We start from the raw sequence: 20,662 nt of genomic DNA, 5'->3' as shown, positions 1-20,662 counted from the left end.
ATATGTGTACATTATAACAAATATAGTTCTGTATTTGTATCAATATACAAATTATCTTAAACAGGAATATAAAAATAGTTTATATTTGTATCAACATATAAGAATTCATAACAACGTAAATTACAGTGCAAATTATCTAAGGCTGCTATTTTACTAAACTTGTTTACTAGTGTATACAATAATCTGCCATAATATCTTATACCTATCCATTCCATCAGTAGAGCATGAGATTCTTAATCTCAGGGTCATGGGTTTGTGCCCCACGTTGGGCGCCAGATGTTGGTGAAATTATTAAGGCTACTCCACGTAGTTAAAAGGGAGGTTTATTTTGTGGGGTAACTTACAAATGAAGGGATAGGTTGCAGGGTCTGGGAAAGGCATGGCACAGTCCGACGGTGTTCTCTGGAGAACTCTGCTTGGTATACCTCCAGTGTCCAGGGTCCAGGAACTAAGAGAGCCCACACATCTGGATCCCGGGTCTTCAGTGTCCTCTCTCAGCCCCACCTTGTAGACATGACTGTTACCGAAGTCTCATTGGGGGTTGGAGCTTCCAGATCAAAGCTGAAATGGCTACCCACTACAGTTGACTTCCAAGCTTGCAGCACAAAACACCTCATTGCTTCTCTGTTCCCGTCTCTTCTGTCTGTCTTTCTGTCACCAACCCTGTCTTTCTCAGCCCATCTCTTCTTTTATGTCTCTCAGTGTCTGTATATGCCTCACTCTCTTTCATTCTGGCTGTCAGAAAAATGTGGTAATTGTGACCCACAATTTCTTTCAGCAGATGTGACATGAGGGAGGCTTGGTGGCTGAGGCAGGCTGTGGATTATGGGAAGAGGCCTACTTGACCATAAAGTGGTAAAAAACCAGCCATAACTCAGGCTCAGATGGGTCATAATACCCACTTGCCTTTGTTGAGATACTAGTCGACTCAGTGGGGCCGAGGATTCTGGGCCAATGACCTCCCTGTGAATGTCATAGAGGGCACATGAATCCCTGTGGAACTTGTGGGGGAGGGAGCTATGCCAAGCACCTGTCAGGAGGAGATAGGTAGCTGGGCTGGAGGCCTCCTGCTCCTGGCAAGTGCTTAAACATATTTAGTTTATTAAGGGTGTGTGCACACTGAAATGGAGCAAAGGGCAGTTATCACCCAAGTCTGTTGGGTCAGTAGTGCAGCTTCTGAGGACCTCTGACTGCTTCCCTGCTACAGCTCTCTAAGGCTCATAGCTCATCTTCTCAGCTCACAGCTGCTCTGAGAACAGAGCCTGGTGGGAGATGGAATATGGCAGCCAAGGTGAAGTGAGTTTCATTCATGGAAGCAGAACAGGAGAGCTGGTCTTATTCGCTTCCTTTGGCCTCCCATGTATAAAAGCCATTGGCTGACCACTCAGTCATTCAACAAACACATCTCAGTGTTGGCTGTGCTCTGCCCCTGCCCAGCACAGGACAGAAGGCTTCTGCCCTTCTCGTTTCTTTTGGTGCCCACCCCCAGCGAACCCTGTAAGCTGTCTCATGTAGCCCTCCTCTCAGGACCTCACTGCTCTGCGGTGTTCCCTGTGAATCTCTGTTATCTCCAAGCTTCCTGCTGAGCTGGGCAGCTGATGTGCTGAGGTCAGGGCTTGGCCAAGGTCCCCTCTGAGTGTTTCCACTCCCTGGGGTAGGCAGGACTGTGGTGGCAGAAAGCATGGAGGGTGGGACTTTAGATTCTGTTCTGAGGGCACATCGTGAGTGGCTCCAGATGGTGACCCAGCCATCTCTGGTCTTCCTGAGAGCAGGCTGCGTTTGCAGTGCTGGCACGGTGGGATCCAGTCCAAGGCTGCTGAACACAGGACTGGCCCTTCCGTGGAGCAGGCTGCTGTCCTCACAGACGTCACCCTTTCTGTTTCTGAGCATAAGCTATGCCATCTATAACCAGGCACCAATTCTGTTCTTCCTAAAAACAGACACCTCATTCCCTCTGCTCCTAAAGCCTGGGACCTCCTGGTGTTGGGCTGTGGAGTGATGCTTCAGGGCCTGGCCATGAGCCGTCTGCCTCATTTGGTCCTTCTGAGTGGAGCGTGGCCAGAGCCTTGGGCCACATCTTCATATGTCAATGGCTCAGTTTTAGTTGTCTGTCTCTGGGCAGCAGGTCAGGAGAGCCCATGTGCTGTGGCCATTCCAATGATGCTTCAGTGTCCTATGTGAAGTGAGTAGATGCGAGGCATCAGGGTGACATGCGCTTGGTCACTCCAGGGCTCAGCTCTGGAGGAACACAGAGCAGCCGAGTGCTTAGTGGTGATGAAAGAAGCATCTCTCGGGGAAGGGCAAGGCTACCCTGTGGTTAGAAGTGACACTGTCCCTGGGGTGTGAAACATGAGAGTGATTATCCATTTGTAATATCTGTCTTTGGCATCTGCCTCCTGGTTTTCTCCATTTCTCTTTTCATTTGCTGAGTGAGTGATTGATTAATTCTTCCTTTCATCCATCTACTCACCCACTACTCACTTATCTTTTTGTCCACTATCCACCCACCTGCCATTAATATCCACCCACCCACCCTCTCATCCATCCATCCATCCATCCATCCATCCATCCATCCATCCATCCGTTCATCCATCCATCCATTTATCCATTCATCAATCCACCTACACATCCATTAATAAACTTAATACTAATATCCATTCATCTGTCCATCCATGAAGTTTTCATCATCCATATATCTATCTATACATGATCTATATCTATCAATCTACCCACCTACCCCACTTACCATGCATATTTATTCATCATCCATCCACTGGTCTGTTCACTCATCCTATCCATTTATTATCCATCTAACCACCCACTGTTCATCATCCATCAGAACAGTGGTCTGTTCATTCACCTAACCATTGAGGAATGCTGTCCTCCAAGCATGACATGGCTATTGCTGTCTTGAAATCAGAGCAACTATAATTATCCACATGAGATTCTCACAAAGATCGAGTCTACTAACATCTCTTCTAGAGGGGAAAAAGGACTCACAAGGTGTCCTAGATGTTCACAAATGGCTCACATGGCTGCACATGAGGCAACGTACAAAGCCTAGCTTCTCCCTGAGGATACAAGTGATTAACTATCGCTGGGTGGGGACATGTCTCTTCCTTGTCAGCATAATCCCACCTAGCTTGTCTGTGTTCCTGTAAGACCTGAGTTAAACTCATTGGTTCACCAAGCTAGACTTGGGAGGAAGCCTTTCTTTGGTCTGTCACTGTTGCTTTGTCTACAATGAATTGATGTTTGTTCATGTCTTCCCAAGAAACCTTAATCCACCACCAATCCACCCACCCACCCATCCATCCATCCATCCATCCATCCATCCATCCATCCATTCACCCATCCATCCATCCATCCACCCATCCACCCATCCATCCATCCATCCATCCATCCATCCATTCACCCACCCACCCATCCATCCATCCATCCATCCATCCATCCATCCATCCATCCACCCACCCATCTGTCCATCCACCCACCCACCCATCCATCCCCCCATCCATCTATCCACCCATCCATCCATCCACCCTGACACCCATCCATTCACCTACCCACCCTGCCATCCATCCATCCAGTCACCCACCCTGCCATCCATCCATCCATCCATTCATCTACCCACACATCGATCAATCCATCCATTCATCTACTTACCCATCTATCTACTCATCTGCCCACCCATCTTTCTCTTTCTCCATCTATTCACTCATCCATTCATTCACACACTCTTCTACCCACCAGCCAGTCATCTGCTCATCCATCCATCCATCCATCCATCCATCCATCCATCCATCCATCTTTTTGTCTATTCTGGCCCCTTTACTTGAGCCCCTTGGTGGCATGGCTCCATTTGTGTGTTGAATATCCAGAACTCAGCTACATGCTTCCAACTGCTTCCTTAGTTACCTCTCTTTTATCTTAGAACTAATCTCACCTGCATCTACTTTCCTGTTTAGAAATATCACACCTGGTTTCATTAGTATTAAAATGGCCTGGGGATGCTGGAGTGTTAGTAGCAAGTGTTTGGACTGACCATGAACACACATGAAAGGCCGAGTCCAGCCTCTTGGGTCTCTGTCCACTGAGGGATGGGTCAACATCTCCTTTCTGTGTCTAAAAGGGACAGCAGGGCTCCTGTGTCCTAGGGGCTGGGTCCTTGTGTGCTGTGATGCAGACTGAGGCCAGTGGCCTGGTACTGCCCCTCCCCTCCTAGATGTTCCTCAAAGGCAAGGGTAGGCATATACACAGCCCAGTAGCAGGCTGTCTGGAGGAAGGCAAGCTGTCTGGAGAGTAGATCCTTCTGGAGTTAGAAGTCTGAGGTAACATTCTGGGTCATGCTATCATGGTGAGGCTGTTACTCACATGATCCGGCGACTGCTGCAGTAGAATGGAATCCTCTGAGGCTGGGCAGCAGGCCCAAACACAGGGGTCTTAGTGCTCTGCCTGCCTCACTGACATGGCTCCCAGCAGGTTGGGGAGACTACTACTACTCATGTTCCATTCTAGGATAATCTTTGATTGGTAGGTTCTGGCTTGCCACAATAATACTTACTGAGAAGGCATCTGGGAAATGTAGTTTTAGTCTCCCAGGCTGTGGAGCAGGACTCTCAGGGAGGAGATTGTGTCTAGCTGGTGGGAATGGGAATTGGAGTCTGATCTGATCATAGGTGGAACATTATTGAAAGAGCAATGGAGTTCTTACATGCAAAGCATTGGGAGGTGGTCTCATTTGCAGAGGGTAATGGGTCTCAGGATTTTTGAGGCTCACTCAAGGGACTCTTACTTGGAAGCATAGGCTTCTTGTTGGCAGCAAAGGCCATAGATGCAATACCATGTGTTTCCCCCAGAATTTTTGGGATTCAGATAAGTCCTAAAGCACCAAGAATACCAATTTTCCCCCAGGGGGCCCTGTACTTGAGCTGTGGCGTTCCAGGAACTGTCCCTGGCAGGTTCCAAATGGCTTCTGTGGCTTCTTTAACTGGCTTCAGTTGGCATGATCCTCCCATTGGGGAGGGGTGACCCTGCATTCTTAGCACATTCACCTGTTCCAACATCCCCTGCCACTGCAGAGTGGAGGTGCTCAACCTGGGTGCAGCACTGGTTTGAAGAGCAGATAAGCATCCTATGTGGGAAGGAGAGTTTTCCAGAAGCCTGTGTTCTGGACACTACTCTGGTGCTCTCCACACCTTGTTCAAGACTAAATATATCTTGCTCTCTGGCCCAGAAATGTCTTGGCTAGCAGGAAGGGTGGCACTGGGCCTAGGCAAGGTCTGGTGGCCTTTTAAACTTGTTGAAGTTGAGGTCTGCAAACATCCCCAGGCAGGCTCCTGCAAAACCATTCTCTGCTTTGACAATGGGGAAACCAGGCTCCAGCCTGGTCTGGGAAGAGCATCATAGTATAGATGCTGTGATGTAGGTCCAGGAAACCCTGATGGGATCCCCATCTCTCCCCTTGGCCACTGCCAGCCTTGGAGCTGAGTTTCTGAGATGACCCAAGGTTCGGTGCTGTGTCATTCTGGCTAGGTGTGTAGGCAGTTGGCACAGCCATCTTCCCACGGCTGTGTCCAGGCCTGGGACTGTGCCACACAATCTTGCCAGCACACTCAGCATTGCCTCTGAGGTACACTGAACTAGGGCCCAGTGAGGGCTTTATCACCACATAGAGTACCTGGGAAGTGCCACAGAAATGCAAGTAGCTGACACCTTATGTGGGACTGGGCACTTGGTAGTGGCTAAAAGCTATCTAGGATTCTGAAATGGGTGGAGGCTATCCTGGATCAATACTGGGCTGGCTGTCCACACTGTGCCCTGCTGTCCTTCATAATGATTTCCTGTAGAGGTGGGGAAACCCTCTCTGGAGTAAATGTTGGATGATGCCAAAAAGTTGGCTGCAGACCTGACCCCTTAGGCAGCCTTGGGGCACAGGGTAACATGTGTCAGGCTCTAGACTTGGTGGCGGCTGCTGCTGGAGGATCAATCAGAAACTTGCATGATCATCTTTTGTTACTACATTCTTAAAAACAGCCTGACTGTCCTCCTGGGGAGGCCCACAGAAACACTCACTTAGGGAGGAAAGAGGGAAGTTGGTGAATTGAGTTTGAAGGGGACAATCAAGGGACAAGCTAATTTCAGTCTCCTACAGCCTTCAGATATGCATGCTGAGTTTTTAGCATGGCATGTGGTATTCTTAGACAGATGGGTATACACAGAATGAGCACATGGGCATGTATAGATGCCCTTCAGGCATAGCTGCATCCAGGTGCTTACTTAGCACTGCAGGAGTCTGCCTCTGCACACACTGGAGATAGCTGCTCTCTCTGTGTATGCAGCCCACATACAGACAAATAGCCAAGTCCTTTTCCAAGAGGAAACCACAATATGAACAACACTGGTCCAGCCTGGTCATGTGACATGTTTCACACCCTTGTGGTACCACTTTGGACTTTATTCTCCTCTGGATAGCCAAGAGCTTCCTATTTGTTGTAACTCAAGCTGAACATAGGTAAACAGGAAACCAAGTAGTCTGGGGCAGGCACGTGTAGACTCAAAGGCCTCTTGATATGAGGAAAGGGGGCTTAAGGGGGCTCTGAAAGAGGGGCATGTTTTGTGTTTGGGGATGTTCCAGCTTGATTTCCGTCGTTGTGACAAGATACCCTGACAAAAAGAAACTTAGAGTGGAAAGGAATTGATTTCAGTATACAATTCCAGGTCACAGTTCATCATTGTGAGGAAGTCAAGGCAGGGTCTTTAACAGTTGGTCACAGCATATCCACAGTCAAGAGCATAGAGAAACAGATGCACACACACTCACCTGCTTGTTTGTGTTCAGCTTCAGGACCTCATGCCTAGGGAATGGTGCCATCCACAGTGGGCTGGGCCTTCCCACATCAGTTAACTTTAAATTCACTCCCCATGGACATGCCCACAGGCAAACCCAATATAAACAATTCCTCATTGAAACACTCTTACAAGGTCAAGTAGACAATGAAAGCAACTGATGAGCTCTTGAGCAAGTACCTGTATTTCAGAGGTCAGCAGGTCAAGCTTCTGCCTTTCTCTGAGTGGCTCCCAAAGGACGGAGAGTCAGAAGCCTTCCTAAAAGGATCTGAGGTCCCTGTAAGCATTCTCCTGTCCTGGGTATTCAGGCCTAGGTATTCAGGTCTTTTGAGGGCAGACAGAAATTGGGTATTTTCTGTGACCTGTTGTCGGAACACGAAGGACAAAATGACACCAGTGTCAGTGGAGACAAGTGGAGCTTGTGTGACTCAGGCCAGTTGAGGCTTTAGAGTGAGAAGTCCCTGCAGGTTGTAAAGCAAGAAAGGTCAGGGCTGTCAGAGGGTGTAGGCGAGGCCTGGCAGCTGATTTGCAGGAACAACCACGGGCAGTTGATTACAGGAATGGAGATAGGGCTGCTTCTAAGAGGTATCCCTTCTGGTCCCGAGCAGGCCCCCAGCCTCTTCTGAACACCAGGTGTTTGTTGGCGGAGGTGGGGGAGGGAGTGTGAGGGGAGGGGTGAGGGCTGGCTTCAGTTGTCTAAGACCATCCTTCTCTTGGGGGTCCCCCTCAGCTGTATCCACCCTAGGGCTGACCCAGCTTCTCTGTCTTTGCAGCTCAGCCAACAGATCTTCTGGAAATGCTAGATTTTCACAATTTGCCCTCAGGGGTAACGAAAACCACAGGTTTCTGTGCCACTCGACGATCTTCCCAAGGGCCGGATGTTGCCTACCGAGTCTCTAAAGATGCGCAACTCAGCATGCCCACCAAGCAGCTGTACCCTGGTAAGTGACACTCCATTCCTCTTCTGGGTGGTGGAGGGAATGCTGGGGACTTCAGGGGGCAATGAGGAAGCTGGAGTGGGTGGTTGCAGCAGAGGCATGGGTGTGCTTTCTGGGAGTCTTCATTATAGTGAAACCTACCACCCACCTATTACTTGTATGCACAAGGCCTCGTCTGTGCTTTGAGAGGTCCAAGCAGGCATGTTTCTACCAGTGACAGACCACAATGACAAAGGGCAGAAAGAAGGTGGATGCCCCCCTGGGGTGAGGTGAAGAGAGGTCTCAGGTCATGGGAAAGGAAGTGCTTGCTGTGGGGAACATGAGCCTGATTGGGGCCAGTGACATTAAGAGACACAAAGCCAACATTCTGGCTAGCAGCTAGCATGAGAGATTCTTAATGAGAATCTGCTGCCAGGTGCCAGACCTCTGCTTTTAATTATGTATCCAGAGGGAGCCATTTTGGATGGAGGTATACATCACCCACTTGGGTAGTTAGCTCCTGTCCTCCACACCCATTGGCACTGATTAAATGCTCTGGAAATATTCTGTGATGGGCAGGGGATGGATTCCTCTTTCCCTGCCTCAGGAGGACCTGCTGGCTCAGTCTGAGGTACCCTGACCCTGCTGAGCTGAGTAAGAGGCGAGCCAGGCAAAAGATACCCCCTTTCTGCAATTAGAAGTCTGCTCAATCTTTTGGTGGTCTGGACATGACCCCCCAACACTGGACCAGAGTCAGGCAGTTTTAGCAAGCTGTGCTGTCCTGGTGAACCTCACATTTCCGCTGTATCCCTGAAGGATGCTCTTGCTGGTTGTATTCACTTCCTCTGGCCTTCTGCTGTCTGGGTTTGTCCCTCACCTCCCAGTGTCTCTCTGAAGTTACTGTGATTTTAAAAGTTTGTGTCTGCAGGAGAGGCTGGGTGCTTTGGTCCAAGGTGTCATTTTTGGATGGATGGGTATCATGCACCATGCACATCCCTTGCAACGACAGGGGAAGCAGCCTGGGGTTTCCAAGGAACATGCCTTTGGTGCAAAACCACTCTAGGTCACAGATGCTCAGTTTAGAGAATGCATAAATCATCTGTAAACATTGATGTCCCACAATGACCCTTTCTGGGTAGGAACTTCACCTTCCTCAAGGGGGGTTGTAGGGATACTGTGCCTTATTTTTGGAGAGAGCATATATTTTGGAGGAAGATCACCTTGAGAATCCCCATCTCATCTTTTTCCAGAGAGTTGTACTTTTTCTGCCTTGTGGCCCAAGAGATAGAATTCCTGAATTAGAGACATCGAGGCCTAGGCCCATGGAAGGGCTGGAAGAGGCTGGCCAGGGACAGCAGGGTATTCTGCTGCTGTGAGTTTGGCTGTGGAAAGAAGGCCCCAGCCAGGGGACCTTTAGACAGCCTGCGGATAATCGTTTCTCTTAGCACTGTAACTCAAGGCAAGAGTGCTAGCAGAACAGGCTACCACAGTTCCTGTCACCCTCTCCCCACGGGCTAGCTTACGGTAGAACTCTCTCGCAGTATCAGGTCACCGAGCCTAAGAAATGGAGGGGATTCGCGAACCATAGGAGAGGGGGTATTTTTGTGGTTGTTGATTAGTTTGTTGTTATTTTGTTTTTGAGGCAGAGTCTCACAGAGGCTGGCCTTGAACTTGCCAAGCAGCTAAGGAGACCATGAACTCCTGGTCTTCTGCCTCCACCTTCCAAGTGCTGGGATTACAGGCATGTGCCTGGCTTCAGCCTGTCCTGAGCAATTAGCCTCTTGCCTTAGACTCCACCATGTGGGGAATCACAGACCTTTGCCACCAGACCCCCAGGGATTTCTTTCTTTCTTTATTGATAGGGTGTCAGGTATTCTAGGCTAGTCTCAAATTTTGCTTTCCAGCCAAGGTTGACCTTGAACTTATGATCCTCTTGCACCCACTTTTCTTGCCCCAAGATTGCAGGCATGCACCAGTGTGAGGTTTATGTGGTGCTGGCGACCGAGCCTGGGACTCCATGTGAGCTAGGAGAGCACTCTGCCACCCGAGTCCCAGCCCCGGTCCTGGAAAGAGTTTGTTTTTCTTTACTCGTACTCTCAAATTAGTAACATGACTAGACACTCAGAGTCTCTTTAACTAGGCACTCAGAGTCGCTTTAACTAGGCAGGGTGAGGCTGTGGGGGGGCGGCACTGGGCCGTGCAGTGAGTGTCAATAGTCAGTAGAGCCAAGGTGGCTTCTGAGTCTCTGCAGATGAATTTCTGTGGCATCATCTCAAGTCCCACAGGTCAGTCTGGGAAAGCTGTTCAGGGGACAGCATTATATGTCAACTGGTGTAGGAGGCTGTATACCTTAGAGCAGGTGGTTAATCCTGGGAAATCCTGGAAGGTACTGCAGGCTTTCTGATTGACAAGTGCTCAGGAAACAGGTCAGACCTTGTGGGATGGCTTCCATAGGACTCCTGTGGTCACATGCCAGCCGTTGCAGCAGCCCAGGTGAGGATGAGAGTGGCTGGATGTGTGCTTCCTTCCAGAGTGCCGGGCTGCATCAGGGTGGGGAGGCTGGCTGCGCCAGGAGACCCGAGGGCCCCAGGCGGCTGCAGCGAGGCTGGGTTGTTGGTAATTGTATCACTAGTCTTACTCTAGTGGCCTGCTTGATTTTCTATCCATAACCTGTGCACATCTGGGTCTCTAGATGGCTGGGCATGCTTGTCCATGGAGTAGGATCTCCCACAGGGTGGGTACTGTACCAAAAAGAAACTACTGGGCCCTGCATGAAGGTGGCCATGGATTCTCCCTGTATACAGCCAAACTTTGCAGTCCCTGTATCTACCCAGCCAGCACCAGCTTCTTGTAAGTCCACCTAAGTCCCACTATGGCAGGACCCCTGGACTCACCTGGGTGTAGAGGCTCAATGCCCACCTTTCTTGAGCTAGGCACTGAGGTCTTCCCTTTGCTATTCGGCACCTACTGTGAGGAGGTGTCCAAGATGACTGGCTAACTCAGGACTCTAGGCAGGGTGGGTTGGCCTAGAGGCCTTCTCCTCATCGCTCCTTGTCAGGGCTCCATCTTTACTCCAGGATCCTAAGTCTTCAGCAGACCCTAGGCTCTAGAAGTAGCCCCAGCCCAGCAGAGCAGCCTGCGGCTCCAATTGCCCCCTCCCACCCTCACTGGCAGAGGCCATGGGTCCAGCCACCCCCCTGGTGACCACAGGATGAACTACTTCTTAGAATGCAGGCCCTGGACCATGGTCATGGGTGGAGGGAAGGGTACTGGCTGCCTGAGCAGGCCCCATATGACAGAAAGACCTAGGACAGTGTGAGAATACAGTACCGGGCCAGAGGCACTGTATTCCTTCAGTGAGCAGAACTGTGTATTCCCTGAGAGGCCATGCCCATCCCACCCATATAGTAGTGTGTGGGATTCCCTGGTTGAGGGCTGCCTCAGCCCATTCCCTACACAGTAAGGTGCAGAATCTCTTAGTTTGGCAGTGTCTTACTCTCCCTCCCTCATACAGTGGGATTTCTCTTCCTTCCTCCCTCATACAGTGGGATTACCCTTCCTCCCTCATACAGTGGGATTACCCTTCCTCCCTCATACAGTGGGATTACCCTTCCTTCCTCCCTCATACGGGATGGCCTTTGCCTTATAGCCCCGTCAATATGTGAAATCCTTTGGTTGAGGGATGGCTTGACTCTTCTCCTCACATAGAGTGGTTGCTATGAAATCCCCCAGTTTAGGGATGTCTTGTCTCTTGCACCCCCATACAGTAGGATGTAGGGTCCCTTGTTGAAAGATGCCCCATCTCTTACACATCCCATACTGGGGCATGTGAGGGAGGGTTCCTTTGGGTAGACGGACCTTTGGCCTCTGCTTGGTGTTGGAAGTTCTCTCCCCTCACTCTGTGTTGGGTAATAGGTCAGCTGCAGGTGCCCTGTCCTCACTTGAGGGCCTGGGGGTCAGAATGGGTGGCCCCAGAATAACCTCACTCTGCAGGAAGTGACAGATGACAGCTGTTCTTCAGGCCCGTCATCTTCCCAGGGCCAATGAACAGTCTCGTGGGGAGGTGGAGGTGGAGGGAAGTAGATGAGAATCCCTCTGGCCCACCAGGGGCCACTAAAATGCCTTGCTGCCCCCCATCTGTCTAAAGTTCTCCACACCATGCAGTGATGTCCCACCCCTTGTCCCTCTTGTCACCCCCACAAAGCCACGGCACATTGGCTAGTATCCGAATAACTTACTTATTGTTTCTATCCCTTATGGAAATGTCACTTCCTGGGAGCGAGGGACCAGTTTGTCCCTTGCCTTCTCCCTGGAGCCTGGCCCATGTTAGAAGAATTGTCATGACTATTGATTACCTCACCAAGGCAAGTGATCCCATAGCCATTGCCTTAGAATGGGTCAGTTCCATGGCAGCTGCTCTCTCTAGCCTCCTACTGTATTCCTGATATGGTCGGTGTCTTTGGGCATCCGTGGAAGGAGGGAGGCTGCCCCATGAGGGAATCGGCTGGCCCTCTGCCGTGCTCACTTCTCAGTGGTGACTTTTCTGAGTGAGATGAATTAGGAAGCACCAGACGCAGATGCACTCTTCTCCCAGACTGCCCAGAAGCTTGGAGTACAGTGTCAGCGGCTGGCTCCTGTCATAGCTGAGAAGGGACCTTCTTAGAGTGACTATAAATCCGTTGTTATTTTGCCAGGAGAGAGATTAATGTTCAGCATAATTTATCTTTTTCAACTTTTGTCTTAGCTGAGAAAATTTGTTACCATAGTGATTTTAAACATTGGGAAAGAGCATTTTAATGAGCTGGGAGAGACGGGCCGGCTATCCCAGCAGTAGATCATGATGGAGAAAGAGGACTCCCCATGTCCCACTCTTCTTTATCTCCCAGTCAATGACCGCAAGGGACAGAGTCAGGGTGGATGCAGAGGTGGGCAAATGACTGCATGGTCCACCCTGAGTGCAGACAGTGACCTCCAGACTGCTGTAGGGACCTCTCTGGTGTCCACTTCCTGTGGGCACAAGGCCCCGCCTCTGGCATGGCTAACTGTTCTTCAGCTGTAGGGATTGCCTCTGGTATGCATGTCAGTCCTCACTGTCCAGCAGCACCGGCTAATGCTGAGACCTCCATCTTCCTTCACATCCCCAAATAGTGGAGGCTACAGTGTGATGCCCAGAGCAGCAAGGCAGTGGTGAGGTCTCACTTGTCTCCTTCCAAGCAGCTCCCTGAACACCCAGCCTCTTTACATAGGTACCTGACTTGGGCTAGGACATATGGCTGTTCCATGTCAGAGTCTGAGGGCTCCTTAATGAGAGAGGTCATGACCCCATGGAGTGGTTCTTCCATTGGCTTCCTAACCTACCATGCCCTGTGCCACCCCTGGGAACTGAATAGTTTCACTGCCAAGAGACCCCACAGCCTTTGCAAGCTCCCTCTGCCTGTGTCCTACATCGGAGTGGGAAGGAACCGCAGCCAAGTGCCCCTCTCTGTACTCCAGGTCCTAAGACATCTTACTTTGCCTGCAGCATGGTACCTGCAGCATTCAGATCTGTCAGCAGAGGGCACCCTTGGATAGCGTTGCATGGGAAGTGTGTAACCTAGGCTGGCTGCAGCCGTGACTAGTGGTCTTCTGGGCCAAAAGGTTGACCTTGTTCCAACACTAAAGGAGAAGTGGGGATAGCCAGACACTCCTGCCCTGTCCCAGCCCATAACTCCCAGACCTCTACAAAGAGGGCAGAACACCTATCTCCTTCATCAACCTGTTCCTGCTGACACCTTGCTGGGTGTCGCCCTCTGAGGGATCTGAGAGGTCTACTGTCCATGGGTGGGAGAGGAAAAGAATGTTTCTAGATCACTGTTCCTCGCATTAATTAGCTGTGTTGCTCACACCCCATCGCTGCCAGGCCGTTGGTGGCACAACGTCAATCATCAAGACGATAAAGATCCATGGAGTGGTGGCAGCCAAGGTCTCACCTAGCTTCAGCCAAGGGTGGTATCAAGAGTGAGCTCAGGTACCCTCAGGGCCAGTCTAGAGACTTACTGTATTGAAGGGGACAGTCCCTTCTCTTCAACATACTAGATATTTGTTTTTCTTAAAATTTTAAATTTGGAGTATTTTGAAATTTATTTGTACGTTTTCTTTGATTTGCCTATTGACAAGGGAATCTCAGAAAGTGTGAGTCTAGGATTGCACCAAGCCCATAGTCTCCCACTCCCCTCTCCTCTACTCCTCTGATCCCCTGTGACTGACACTGAATGAGACACACTGCCCAGGCTTTCATGCAGTGGGAGACACAAGATGCTTCAGAAGCTGTCCCTGGCGAGGGTAGCTCTCAGTCTAGTGGGTCCTGAGCAGAACTCAAGCAGATGTGTGGAGGTGTAGGATGGAGCTAAGGAGAGGGCGGAGTGGACTCCTCACTCGAAGGGCCACTGGGGTTTGTTGGAGACACTGGCTCCTCACTCAAAGGGCTCCTTGCTTGAAGGGCCACTGGGGTTTGCTGGAGATGCCTGTGTTTGAAGAATGCCTTGAATTGACAGCTTGACCCCTGGTGGTAGAGGCTGCAGAAGCTTGATCCTAGGGCAGATGAGCTGCAGAGCAGTACGGCACACAGCTGAGTTTGCCCGATCTCTAAGCTGGCCTATTTGCTGCTCTCCATGGCTTGGCAGGATTGGGGTTCTCTTATGGCCTTCTCACCCTTTCCTCTGTTCCAGAGTCCGATTTTCCTGAAGACTTCTCCATCCTGACGACCGTGAAAGCCAAGAAAGGCAGCCAGGCCTTCCTGGTCTCCGTTTACAATGAGCAGGGCATCCAGCAGGTGGGGCTGGAGCTGGGCCGCTCCCCGGTCTTCCTCTATGAGGACCACACAGGGAAGCCCGGGCCTGAAGAGTATCCACTCTTCCCTGGAATCAACTTGTCAGATGGCAAGTAAGTATCCTGTTGAGGGAGCGAGTGGAGCTGCTGGCCAGACAGCATGGGACAGCAGCTATCCAGGTAGTAGATGGCATTTAACACCCACCTACAGGGTACCAGGAGGACAGAGCACTCGACCTGGAGTCCCAAGGCCTGTGTTCCCCAGAGTCGGTTTCTTCTTGTCTCTAAAGCTCCAGGGAACCTTTGCAGTTCCATAGCCCTGTTTCCCTGTAGAATACACTGAGTGCATCCTCTGCTGGCCCTAGATCAAAAGGGACAGAGGCGATCATGTGACCATGCCTACCTGTTCCTAAAGGCACTTACCCTTATCAGACTGGATCTGACACAGTCTCTGTATGAGTGAATTGAAAACAAAGGCTTATGCCCAGTATTCTGCTGGGAGCACCCTAAATGCTAGTGATCACCCCAAAAGGTAACCTTGGGGACTTTAGGCCGCGGTTTCTGTGTTCTTGGACAACACTCTGCATCAATCTAGCACATCCACCCCACAGTTGCCGCGGGGGTTCACCTCCTGCATAAAGACTAGGGCTCTCGTGATAATAACGGTTCTGTGACTGCAGCCTCCCTATGACTCCTTCCTGTGACTGATCCCACCCTGAGCCCTCTAGCTCATACCTTCCATGGGCACCCCAGGTGCTCACAGGTTTGCATCTTAGAGATGAGAAGTCTGGTTGGAAGGGTCAGAGTGGACTAGAGAGAACTATGAGTCTCCTATATTTTACATCAAGAAGGTCCTGCGTGACAAGCGCTCTTCCCTGAGACCCGCCCCCTTTACTGTAAGTCACGGGGCCTACGTCAGGACTTCACAAAGCAGGACTCTCAGAAGCCCAGAACCTTCCCAGTCGCACTCAGAGAGGTGGCTAAGAGGGATGACTAGGACAAATGCTCTGTGGTTTATAAGCTTTTGTTTCTTGTTGCCTATGGATGCTGTAGTCACAATGGGAAAAGAAGCCTTTGGAAAAATAGCTCTGAAGCCAGTGGGTGTGATCCCTTCTTGACTCTTGGAGATTCTCTAAGTGATAGTAAGATTCTCGTGTGGTCTTGCCCAGACTTGTGCCCAAATTTGTCACTCAGAGGTTCTGCAACACATGGCCCTGGGTGCACTTACGTGAACGGCCACGAAGTCACATGTTGGCCTTCTGCAGTATGTACCCCTTTCCCTGCCTGAATACCTGTGTCTTTGCAGGTGGCACCGGATTGCCATCAGTGTCCACAGGAAAAATGTCACCTTGATCCTGGACTGTAAAAAGAAGATTATGAAGTTCCTCAACCGCAGTGACCACCCTATCATAGATGTCAATGGTATCATCATGTTTGGCTCTCGGATTCTGGATGATGAAATATTTGAGGTAGGCATGAGATAGGCATCCCCCATGCCGCTTGGGACACTTGTGGCTCCTCATGTAGCTAGTCTGGGAGACCCATCTCCTCAGTTAGGGACCACTAGTTCGATTCGATTGCTTCCTACAGGACACTGTGGCCTGTGAGTGGAGAGGCCAGACTAGCTGCCATATGAGAACCATGCAGGGATGGTAGTGACTACCCTTTTCCAAGCCATGCAGTGCATATCTCTTGGGTGCTGGGTTGGGATGGATACCAGGTTGGGATGGACACCAGACACAGCAAGCTTGCTCTGACAGACACCTTTTGATGGGCAACAGTTCTGCTGACAATTCCTGAGTGGACTTGCAGGACAGCGCTGGACCACATAGTGGGACTGTCAGGAGGGGACCTGTTGACTCAGTATGTGTGTGCTAAGTCAGTGGTGTTCCAGCCTGGTCCAGCAGAGCCTGCTTCCCTGGGAAACACCCTAGAGACAGATGCAGGAAGCCCAGCAGAGCAGGCTTGCACGTTAGTTCACAGAGTCCTCTGGATTCGTGTTGGGCATGGAAGGATGTTGGGAATTTTCTTGATTCAGGAAGAAGACTAAGTTGAGAGCTTGTGCAGGTGTCTGGTGGTCCCAGAGACCACCTGAAACCAGAGGAATTGAGGCAGCACCTGTTGCATCTCTGAGGTCTGTGTCCCAGGTGCATCTGGAGCCTGAGCCCTTGGGACATTTGGCCCAGTTCCTTTTCTTTGACATACTCTGAACTTTGTAGAAAGTTTGGGGGTACAGGACTCCCTGGCTGGAGAAGTTTGGTAATCACCTGGAAAATGGTGTCTGAGGGCTAGCTTGGCTCTCAGGTTTCCCCCTCCAGGCATTGGACAGGACAAAATAGGGCAGTGCCCGCCTAGATCCCTAAATACTATGTGAATGCCGTTTACTGTGTTGGTTACCACTAGGTGCATTTGCAACTTGTGTGTGATTGAGGCTTGCTGATGACCTCACAGCCACAGTGGGGTCCCAGGGCTGTGACCTCTCAGTGGCTCGGGGCCCAGCAAACCAGCTGCAGTGTCGAGCTGACCCTAAGTGTTCTGCCAGTAGCGTGTGGCCTGATGTGGAATTGCAATGTGACTACTACATAGATCGGTGACAACAAAGGACACGTGGTTGAGTGTGATAAGAAGTGAGTGCTGGATGAGTGTGAACTACACTCATTGTGGAGGCGAGGCCAGAGTCAGCTCGGGTGAAGACGATGGGATGGAGCCTGTGGGAGATTCTAGAACAGCCAGCTGCCCTCTGTGGAAATGGGGTGGCCCTCCAGGAGAAGAAGGGAGCAGGATGGGGATGTGTCTGCTGGACTCCGTTGCCTTCCCGAGGCTGACTTCTTGGACACCATAGCCTGGGGCTTCTGTCAGGTGGGATGGGCACATGGGTTGTGCAGACAGCGCCACGTCCTGTAAACCACGGACGTGCTATCATTGCAGGCTTCTGGCCAGACTTGCCCAGGAATCTGGGATGGACTGGAGGGTGGCTGAGTGTCCTCAGCTAGACAGGCTGCTCGCCTCTGCTGGGGAGCTGGTGCTGACGGCTGGCCTAGGGGTCAAGGACTGCTTTTACCTACAACCCCATGGGGGGGGGGGGTCTGGGCGAAACCTGAGATGCTGGCAAGCACCAGGGCTGTCCTGGAGGGTGTGAATAACAGGGCACCCGAAGAGTTGGAGAGAGAACTCTTAGCCAGTGGGGCCAGGCTGGCTCCTGCTGTCAAGTGTCTGGTGACCAAATTCTTGAAGGCAGGCATGCAAGGGCACCCATGGCTGAGCAGAGTATCAGCTCCGACCGAGTCCACTGTGTACTAGTGATGTTAGGCTGTCCCAAACACGTCATTCCGGCAGGGTGTGCCAACGTGCCTTCTATCACCGAGTTTCTGGAAAAAGCTTTGCATCTTAATAAAAGTGTGTGTGTGTGTGTGTGTGTGTGTGTGTGTGTGTGTGTGTGTGTGATTCATGCATATGCATGTGCTCACATTCACGTTTGTGTGCATTTGCACATGTACATGTGTGCACATGAAGGCCAGCAGGCGATGGCAAATGTCCTCCTCAGTCACTTTCCACTTGTTTTTGAGCAGGGTCTCTCTCTCACTGAACCTGGAGCTCACCGACTTGGCAGGACCAGCTGGTCACTAAGCTCCACTAGTTCTACTGTTTCCACTTCCCAAGACCCAGTATGACAGGTGTGCACCATCATGCTCTGTTCTGGCGCTCCAGCCTCAGGTTCTCACACTGTGTGTCGACCACTTCATTGACCGAGCTACCTCCTCAACCTTGCACCATCTTAAATCCTAGGATCCCTAAGAAATCCTGTAACGGAGCAGCCAGTTCTGTTTCTCCAGAATGCATGGGAAGGTGCCACTGAAGCTCAGGGAACTACACCTAGCTCAGAGGTCTTGGCTGGGTTTTCTCCATAGCTGAGGCTCAATTTTCCCATCTGCAAAATGGGGACAATAATAGTGTGTGTGTGTGTGTGTGTGTGTGTGTGTGTGTGTGTGTGTGTGTGTGCAGGAATCAATCCACAGAAGGCATACACACGTGTGATCCACAGCAAGCACTCTGTAACGGTTACCAATTTGTGTTGAGAATGAAGACAGGTCCCAATTTTCAAACCCATTTGAATACAGGCTGCAGAGTCCAGTATTGCTCTTGTCTCTCTTGCTGTGTACAGGGTGGGCCTCACCCTGCACCAGATGAATGGCAACTTGGATGGAACAGCAGGTTGCAATGCATTCACAATCCCATATTTCTGGTGAGCTGTTTTCTCCTGCCGTGGAATTTGACTGAGGGAGAGCGGCTGCCAGAAGCCAGGGATTTTTGTTGACCACAAGTTGTTAATGGTCTGAGGGCTGTGTTTTCCCAGCCCCAGGGTTTCCTGGCTGTTAGCTGTGCTCACGGCGGGAAATTGGACCTGTCTTCCTTAATGAAGACCAGCTAGGGCAGCAAGGCGGAGGGTGGCCAAGGGGGACTTCCCTCCTCTGCCTCTTATGGGCCTAAAGACAGAGGTGGGGGGTGGGGGGCTGGCCTCAGCTTCTCTGTGTCTCCTTGCAAGTGAAACAGGATTTTTATCCCTTTAGAAATAGAAGTGATTTAACTCTTTCTTTTCCGGGTTTCAGAAAATAGTGCTTGCTGTTTTCTCATTTTCACTGCCTGACTTCTCTAGAAGGTTCTTGAGGGAAACTTCTCCAAGATTCCCACAAGAATCTTATGCTTGTTAAAGGCCAGTTTGTTCCATAGCTCTTTGGATTTGAGAGTGGGTGGGTGCTGGCACTGAGGCAGGGGCCAGGCTACGCCTGGCACAGGCTTGCAGAGCTCCCTCTCGGTATCCCTTCTAGGAAGATTTGCCCAACTCCACATGGCTTCTAAGAGGCCTCAGGGAAGCTTGGGGTGTCCACAGCCCCCCAGAGATCCTTGGACAGAGTGAAGACACTCTGAGGGAAGAAGACTCCCAGGGTCGAGGTAGAGGTTTCTGCGATACAGCGTCTTGTTTAGCTTCATGGCATATACATGTTGAGCCCAGCTGTAGTGCCCTTGGCAGGCAGTCTCTGGAAGCTGCTGGCTCCCTCAGGCACAGCCCCTTTGCCTCACTAGCTTGATTCTGAGTCTTGAGGTTTCCCTAATGTTCAAGCGAGGCTGTGCAAAGCTACATAGAGAGGAAGTGGAGGCATATAGAACACAGGCTTTCAGCTCCCCCTGGGTGGCCTTCAAGTGGTCTTCCTGGTTGAGGACTTGGGGCTCAGCAGTCACATCTGTAAAATGGGTGCAATGGGGCCACCACCCTGGGGCTGAGCATTGAGGGCTGTGTGAAAGGCCTGCTCAAGGATTCCAGGGAACCGTGCTGAACCCAGGCCCTCTGGTGGCAGTAACTGCTTTCTCCATGGAGGAAAAGGTGGAAGCTGTCCCACCTCTGGGCTGTCCAGACTCATCTAGGGAGTCAGTGCTTTGACTCCTCTCAGAGATGAGGAGGGAGCAAAGCTTCCTGACCACCTCCCTGCCTCCATCTGAGCTGAGAGACTGGAGAGAGTAGATGGACACAAAGTTGTTGGAAGCCTGGCCATAGTTACTGCTCCTGGGAACCTGGGCCCCAGCTTTCCCCCGCCATCTCAGAAGCCCACTATGAAACACGGGCTATTGTTCTCACCACTGGGCCTCACACTGTCTGGGTCTTGGGGGCTTAGTAGGATCCCACTGCATGATCTCCCTTGCTCACTTGGTCAACTCTAACCCCAGGCTGCTGTTTTCCTGAGTGATATGCTGACGTTACCCTGCCCAACTTGAGTCTTGTTCATTTCCTTACAGTGTGCCTGAGATCTGAGGTGCAGGGCAGGCCAAGGCCCCACAATTCAGAAAGTGTGTATGTGGGGGGTGCCTCGACCTCCCTATATGGGCAAACATTCCCTTTTCATCCAGGAGTGAGCTTTGGGCTTTGGAAGCAGGGACACAGCTGTCGGGGATGGGTGTTGTCTGGATGGGTGGAATCGAGCTGTTCTTTGCTGGAGTGTCCTTGCAGCCAGTCTGTCGGAAATAGCGGCCCTATGCTCTGCTAGTCTACCTCAAGGTGCGGGGAGCTGGGGGCTCTGTTCCCATCTGAGAGCTTGGGA

General features: G+C 51.1%; 1 protein-coding gene across 1 annotated transcript in view; it reads left to right on the top strand.

Moving 5' to 3' along the window:
• Col5a1 (collagen type V alpha 1 chain) overlaps nucleotides 1-20,662 on the top strand; it is a 154,160-nt gene that overhangs the window by 30,623 nt on the left and 102,875 nt on the right. Inside the window, 3 exon segments of the mRNA XM_036184070.1 lie at nucleotides 7,620-7,787; nucleotides 14,471-14,684; nucleotides 15,877-16,039. Of these exon segments, the coding sequence (XP_036039963.1) occupies nucleotides 7,620-7,787; nucleotides 14,471-14,684; nucleotides 15,877-16,039 (545 nt within the window).

The sequence above is a fragment of the Onychomys torridus genome, chromosome 4 (assembly GCF_903995425.1).
Source record: "Onychomys torridus chromosome 4, mOncTor1.1, whole genome shotgun sequence".
NCBI classification, from domain to species: Eukaryota; Metazoa; Chordata; class Mammalia; order Rodentia; family Cricetidae; genus Onychomys; species Onychomys torridus.
This window is presented reverse-complemented; position numbering and strand designations above follow the sequence as displayed.